This window comes from Sinocyclocheilus anshuiensis, unplaced genomic scaffold (genome assembly GCF_001515605.1).
Source record: "Sinocyclocheilus anshuiensis isolate Anshui unplaced genomic scaffold, SAMN03320099.WGS_v1.1 scaffold2040, whole genome shotgun sequence".
Taxonomy (NCBI): Eukaryota; Metazoa; Chordata; class Actinopteri; order Cypriniformes; family Cyprinidae; genus Sinocyclocheilus; species Sinocyclocheilus anshuiensis.
In genome coordinates, this window is record NW_015557211.1 from 62,416 (window position 1) to 69,830 (window position 7,415).

Below are 7,415 nucleotides of genomic sequence, written 5' to 3' on the forward strand. Positions count from 1 at the left end.
GTGCGATGCTGTTACTGAGACTGTGAAGAGAGGGATTTCGACAGTGGTGAAATACAGTGTGGTTTGAGAGAGTGGATTGTAGTGGATTAATGTATACTTTGATCACAGAAATTATGAAAGAAAATGTGGTAAAATAATTCAAAAATTGAAGGTCATTTAACCCAAAAACAAACAATCAAACAGCCCCATAATGAATATAATGAACAAGAAATGCATTTTAGGACCATTCATATTTATTTTACATTCCCAGCTAGTAAGAAACGTTGGTTAATAATCTAATGTCAAGGTTCTTTCAAAGTTTTGAACAAACATTCCTCTAGTTAAAGGGATAGTTCAACCGAAAAATGAAAATACTGTCATCATATACTCACCCTCAAACTGTTGAGTTTATTTCTTCTGAATAAAATAATATATTTTGAAGAATGTTGTAATCAGACAGTTGTCGGTAGCCATTGAGTTCCACAGAATGGAAAAATTACTATGGAAGTCAATGGCTACCGTCAACTGTTTTGTCACTTTTGGGTGAACTATCCCTTTTCTCAAAGTGTTAGCACAAAAACATTGTTTATACATTGTTCATGAAACATTTTATTTCCGAAACATTGGACGTTTATCTAATGTCTCGAATTTATTTAATGTTACTACTTGTTTCAGAACGTTCAGAGAACATTTAAACGCAATATATATAGTTTTTTTTTTTTTTTTTTAGCTGGGTTGTAAGATTTCAGTTGACCAGATTTGATCAAATTTAAATATTTTGATTGTAATTCAGTTAAAATCATGCTCTCTTTACGTATTATCAATAATTGTAATATCAGTAAAAAAAAAAAAAAAAACAGACTTATTCTTGACCCTTCTTTTGTGAGATTCGCCCAAACTATAGGCATGAAAACATTGTAGCTAACTTTATTTTGTTTATTTCTTGACTTCACATTCCTAAACAATTGAGATGGAAATGTAGAGACGTTGTAGAGATGTGTTGAATAACTGATGATAGACGTTTTAGACAAGTTGAGGTTGCAGAAATGGAAAGGCGTAAAGAAAGACGAATAGAGAGACGTATCATATGTGGATAATATAATGCACATTCGTAGCACGAAAATACATTAGATTCTAAACTATAAAGCACATGTGAAATGATTGTGTGTGTAAGAGCTGTTAGAGCTATTCTCGTAATATTTACATTGAGGACTAAAGCGTGCTCTCGTGCCACGACGAAGTGCCAACTCGATTTGTGTTTGTGCAAAAGCTTAAAACAGAGTTTAATATGCAGACTTATTTATGACTCTCATGATAAGAAGCTTACATATAGTTTAAAAGAGTTTGCACCCTATTAGTTCTGCTGTGTGTGCAGTGTTTGGGCTGGAGATGCAGTGCTGTGATGAAGTCGGGTAGAAAATAGATACTGAAGTGGTCGGTCTTAGCTGAAGGACTTTGTTTTTGCATTTTTTGGTCATTGCATATTTATTTATAGATGTGATGCTCTTTTTTTATTTTTCTAAGTCGCTTCGTAAGACATTTTGGCTTGAACCGCTTTGCAGATCACTGATGTTTGAGTCTCATTAATCGTTAAACCTCCACAGGCGGATTACTGTTAGCATTTCTTCAGTAATTATTTTTGGTTTCTTTTTTTCTTTTGTCTTATGTTGCAGCAACAAAGTGATAGACACTCGGTATGGAATTATGTTTGTTAAATATACCTGCAGATGTGGCTTCTCTCTTGGAGTGAATTAGGCTGAACCGAAATGATGCCGTTTTGTCATTGTGCTTAAATAAATATATAAATATTATATTCTATATTAAAATATATTTGCTAACCTATACATATCTGTGTGAGTCAGTTCTTTGCCCCGATCTCAGATAAAGTTCGCAATGAAATGATGTGATAATATAAAATGCACAACACAATGCATATGCTTAGAATTTATGGTAATAATATATTTCTTCGGGCTTGAAAAAAAAAAATAAGTTGCATGAAAAAAAAAGAGGTTTTAACAAATATGTTCTATGTAAATATATTTTAAAATGTATTTTTTTATTAAATATTTATTAAATATATTCTATGCATGTTGTGAAGAAGAACCTGCAGTGTTAAACTAATGCACATGTTCCACGTTTCAATTGTTTCATCTGTCATGATGCAATGAAACATACGGATGTCATTTTTGTCCAAGTGGTCTTACCAAGCTTGCACTCTTTACTCTCAGCCTATAATGCAATAAATCACAGGGATTAGCTTTATTATTAAATGCTAGTGTGTGGGTTTTGGTGAAAATGGCCTAGGATGGACATCCCTTTTGGCTACTACTGTATGTGTGTTAAAGCTCTTTGTTTGAGCTGCAGGCTGTCAGAGCTTCTGGTTTAATACTGCCCTCATGTGGACAGAAAAAAAAAAGATGGCCTTATAGAGAATTTGCATGGACATTTGAACCTTTGAAGACTGAAATAACAGACAGCTGCGCCCCTTGAACAGGTTGGACCGGTCGAGTTTTAATTTTGCTTTCAGTTTGTTCTGCGTGTTAAAATCTAGTTTCCACTGACGAAGACACTTGAGGATCAAGCACAGGATGAGCCAATAAAGTAAGTTATCCATGCATGTTTTGTGTTTTACAGTGAAGCATTGTTTTGTGTCTGGAATTTGAATATCGTTGACAGCTTTGCGTCTCACACCAGTCTGAAGTATTTGACAAACCCGGCCGAATCCGCTTGATGAAAAGATGGCAAAACCTGCAAGTGAGTGTACAATAACATCAACATGAAACTGAACATGAAAAATCCCTTTGTTTACTTTATTAGTACATGATCTGCAGTCCTTTACATGACTGATCAGCACACGTGATCCACCACAAACTCACATTCACATTCAGATCTGACTCCAGTCTTAATAAAACCAACTCTTGTCATACATGTTTATTTCTCACTGGATATTACATTTCATGCTGACCTATGTCTTTAACATTTCTCCTGAGTATTGTGTGCTTGTGGGGCATTATTTTATGCATCTATGTTAATGAGTGAATTACTGATGAACACATAACTCACTATTACAGCAGGTCTTTTTTTTCACATATGATCAACGCATATATTTAAATGTTATGCATTTTAGCATTGCTAACACCATTCTCCGCTGTTCAAACTTTCTCACACACTTCCTTCATAAGTCCTTTTTACAACAAACTTCATGAGTCTTTGGATATTATTTGGTTTTTAAGATTCAAGAAGGAACACTAGTATTGAAACTGTAAGTGGACCACACAGAGAATGAATGAATGAAGAATTACAAATAAATAAACAAACTGCCAGCTTTATTGTTTACGTTCTGTTTATATGTATGTGAAGATATCAAAAGCTGTGAAGAATTGGAACAACTTTTGAGTACATATGCAGAACAAATACAGGAGCTGTGTCGTCTTTACAACACAAATCCAAAAAGGTAGCAGTCAGTGTTTTATATACAGTATGTACCTGATTTTAACTGTTATTAGCCATTCCTCCTTCGGAACAAAATATTGACCAAAACCATGAGATTTGATTTTGCTCTTTGTCATATCAAGTGAAAAAGGCCAACAAAAAATTATAAGGACTGCGGCAGAACAAATCCAAAAGCTCTCCGAGGAAACTGAAGATCAGTCATTATATGTCTCATCTATACCCACTACTTTGGAATCAGGAATAGAATTGATAAAGAGAATAATACAGCAACGGGACAATGATTCTGATGTTGTCCAGCCGTGTCGTTCCCAGAGTAAGTCTATTTCTATTATTCTTGTCTAAATAAAGTCTATAAAGAAGGTAGACAAGTGGAAAGTTTGTACTAGTTTGATGGACAGTGGCAGCTACTGTGAATGTGGAAACTGAATGAACAGATTAATATCTGGGTGTTTCAGGTACGGCCAGAGAAGGAGATCTCAGTGATACTGAAAGACTTGGTGAGCACTTTTGGAGAAAACAATCCACTTTGAAACTGCCTTCTCTCTCTCTCTCTCTCTCTCACACATTCACTCACTCACTCACTCACACACACACTCTCTCTCTCACTCTCACACACACACTCTCTCTCTCTCTCACACACTCACTCACTCACTCACTCACACACACACTCTCACTCACACACACACACACAAACACACACACGCACACAAGATACACAAGATAGTTGTTGTATTTTTATTTTATTTTTTTCTCACAGATGTGATTCAGCATGATCAACAGATGATGGAACTCATTAAATACCAAACAAAACACCACAGAGAATCTCCTGCAGTCCTACTGATGTTTAATAACTTCAGAAGAGTTTGCCATAAAATGGGCATTAATACAGGTATGGTTTCATTCAAAATTGAAAAAGCAAGTCATACAAGCAGTCCAAACCTGGGGAAGCTACATGGAAACTACCACTCCCCCCAATTTATTCAAATGTAGAATGTCATATTTGGTCTTATGTTGGCAGTTTATCAATGGCTGATTTTTCTTTTTTTTATCCTCTCAAGCATCAAAAAGACAATGTCAAACTTGTGCCGGTGTCAGGGTAAGTCAAGAGCAGTTTAGCTGATTCATTTCATTCAACCTGCTTTTATAGCCACATTTCTGATACATTTGCTACTGTTTGGGTGAAATGGTTTGGTTACACGGAAACAAATATGTATCCAGTTTCAGGACTCAGCTGAATGGGACCTGATTAAACCCTTTGTGATCTCAGAGGATGAACAGATGAAGTACAGGTACTATATCTGCTGCATCTCTGCATCTCTTTTATTTATTGTACATTTTCATATTTTATATACAGCAACTGTGATCCTAAATTAATCTCTGTCCAACAGACTAAAGCTTAAACCAGGCCATTATGAATGCAGCAGGACTGGTCTTCGTATTGAATGCTCCCGTTCTGTTCAGCTTGAGTATCACATCTGTGACTGGGAGTGTGTAAGTGATTTTCTAGAAATGGATCATTTTACACCGTGCGGCCCCTTGATGGATATCGCCATCATCTCAGGAAAACTAAAGGCAGTCTATCTACCCCACTTTCTGTGTTTAGGTAATTTTTCCAAAATTCTGTACACATTTTAATGGGGTCATGGATTCATTGTTTTTACAATTTAAAAAAAAAAACCCGTCACAAATTAGAAATCAAAGGCCATGTTCCACCTTGCTTACATCTTTGCATATAAAGTAAGTACTATAATTTTGATTAACTAATCATGAAAAGTGTTTTAGCATTATATTTAGATCTAGGCTGATTGTTGCCTAATGTCTTTTGAGTGCACAAATGATCTAATTGCAACTCAATTTGAGTGCACACACACAATGTTAATAAGGGATTCATTAAGGAGTGTAGACAGTGCGCTGTGTAGCTCAGACGATTATAAAGGGAGTGGTTTTGCATGCTTTCTATATATAATTGGAACAAAAAATAAATGACAGATTATTTCCATTCTACGAAGAGTAAACAAAGCAAGCAAACAAACACAAACAAAACAACATTGATCTGTGTCTAAACAGGCAGTTTTGTGCTGATGTATTCGTCTCTATTACATATTAAAAACCTGGAAGTTTTGAGTTCGGAAACTCACAATGAGTTTATATAGTAGCCTATAAAGGCCCGATAAGGTAACATTTTAATTCATGACCCCTTTAAAATAAAAAATGCAATCAGTACTATGCTTGTTTCTTTTGCATCTGATCATCATCAGCTAATTTAATACGTTGCAGGTGGATCTCCCATTAACGATGAAGTGAGCGTTGTTCATGTTGAAGACAGTGGGATTTCATTTGAGAATTGCACGATAACTAGATTCCATGCCAAACTTTTAAACCACTCCTTCTCCCCGAAAGGTCTTGTTTTGAGGAGTGGCTTCTCTGTGAATTATCACTGCGAAACATTTATTTATGAAACTCAGAAATCATTCCTGACACTTCATGTGTACTTGATTCCAAGTGAGAAAAAAATGATAGAGGTAAGTGATATCGAAATGAACAGTGAAACACCTGCTCGATGTCTGTGCTTTATGGAAGGGGGGGACAAATGTGTGATATTTATTTTCTGTAGGCTGTTGAAAACAATGAGATTAAAAGCAAGACAAGACTCATCTCAAAGCCCGGGCCTGTATCCTCGCTTCAGACGAAGACTTGGTATTCACTGAGGACGCTGAATGAAAATAAGGAATCTGAGTGCAAATTTGAAGTTCAACCCAAAGTAAATATTTTTAAAATATTGCAAAATATTACATACATGTGGCTTATTTCCCTTAACAATGTTCCTCAAATTGCAGTACGCTGTATTTTCAGGTGGTCTAGTCAATTGCTGTGTCTCATTTTAAGGTTTCACCCTCTGAAGGTCGCATTTGTTAGCTGCATTTGTTATTAAGGCTTCCTCTTTTCAGAAACAAATGCACAAATGCAACCTACAAAGGTCAAAATTACACACACCAATTTACCTGACCACGTGAGTATACACAGTGTACTACAGTATTACAATCTGTTCAAACTTTAAACCTGTAAATCTAAGTCCATAAACCCTCCTACGCCACTGCCCAAACACAAAACCCTAATCCAGCACTCTTACCCTCAACAAACCATTCTAGCCCTTTCCTTTCTCTCCATTAGCAGTTAGAGCTCAAGTACAAGCCCATAAAACCAGACTTCTTTGAAGTTTTCATTGATACACCAAAGGACTTTCACCTTCAGCTGATGCCACAACATCACGATGAAGGTGTATGGGATGCCAAAATACGTCAAGGTAACATTTGTTATGAGCTTCACTGTTATGGGGCATGGACCATATGTGCAAAGTAGTAGGTTCTCATACCTATGTTCTGACGTTTAAATAATTCAGATATGTGTGTTTCTTTCAGATGATTACAGCCAGAGAGTTTCTTCAGTGGGTATGTGCAGTGTGCAGTGGTTCATTCTTTTCTTTTCTTTGTAATTTAGAGTCAGTTTGGCTGTGTGCTTGAGTATATTGTCCTTTATTTGGTGAAATTTGTAAAAACATTTGAGAAAACAAGATTACATTGAGCTTCTGAACTAGTGTTACTGTTGTAAGGGAAACAGGTCAATTTAGCTCAAAGGGAATCATTTAAGATTTTAAAGGGAATTTGGACAGAATCAATCACGCAACTGTTGGGTGGTCATGGAGCGGGGACAGGCCATGACACCTAGATGGTGGCTGACTCCAGGGTGCAGATTTCTTAGAAAGAGGCTATACTATACTGTGTTGTATGCAGATGGATTTCCCAAGCTCAAGCAGTGTTAGTTCGTGCACAAATTAAATTTAAAGTTCTATCTTATTTTTTTGTCCATTAAAACTCCTTGCAAACACAGTTTTTAAGCTTTAACCCAAGTCTGCCCAAACTCGGTCCTGGAGGGCCGGTGTCCTGAAGAGTTTAGCTCCAACCCCAATTAAACACACCTGAACT

The 7,415-nt window shown here is 36.2% G+C and overlaps 1 protein-coding gene across 1 annotated transcript in view; it reads left to right on the plus strand.

The window, feature by feature from the left end:
* The first annotated feature begins 2,477 nt into the window (after nucleotides 1-2,477).
* Nucleotides 2,478-7,415, plus strand: part of LOC107678961 (NACHT, LRR and PYD domains-containing protein 1b allele 3-like) — a 7,836-nt gene continuing 2,898 nt past the window's right edge. Inside the window, exons 1-13 of the mRNA XM_016474360.1 lie at nucleotides 2,478-2,580; nucleotides 2,674-2,733; nucleotides 3,340-3,433; nucleotides 3,555-3,745; nucleotides 3,888-3,929; nucleotides 4,190-4,321; nucleotides 4,491-4,528; nucleotides 4,651-4,721; nucleotides 4,821-5,035; nucleotides 5,710-5,954; nucleotides 6,047-6,193; nucleotides 6,604-6,736; nucleotides 6,852-6,881. Of these exons, the coding sequence (XP_016329846.1) occupies nucleotides 2,718-2,733; nucleotides 3,340-3,433; nucleotides 3,555-3,745; nucleotides 3,888-3,929; nucleotides 4,190-4,321; nucleotides 4,491-4,528; nucleotides 4,651-4,721; nucleotides 4,821-5,035; nucleotides 5,710-5,954; nucleotides 6,047-6,193; nucleotides 6,604-6,736; nucleotides 6,852-6,881 (1,354 nt within the window). The 5' untranslated portion in view covers nucleotides 2,478-2,580; nucleotides 2,674-2,717. The remainder of the gene's footprint in view (nucleotides 2,581-2,673; nucleotides 2,734-3,339; nucleotides 3,434-3,554; nucleotides 3,746-3,887; nucleotides 3,930-4,189; nucleotides 4,322-4,490; nucleotides 4,529-4,650; nucleotides 4,722-4,820; nucleotides 5,036-5,709; nucleotides 5,955-6,046; nucleotides 6,194-6,603; nucleotides 6,737-6,851; nucleotides 6,882-7,415) is intronic.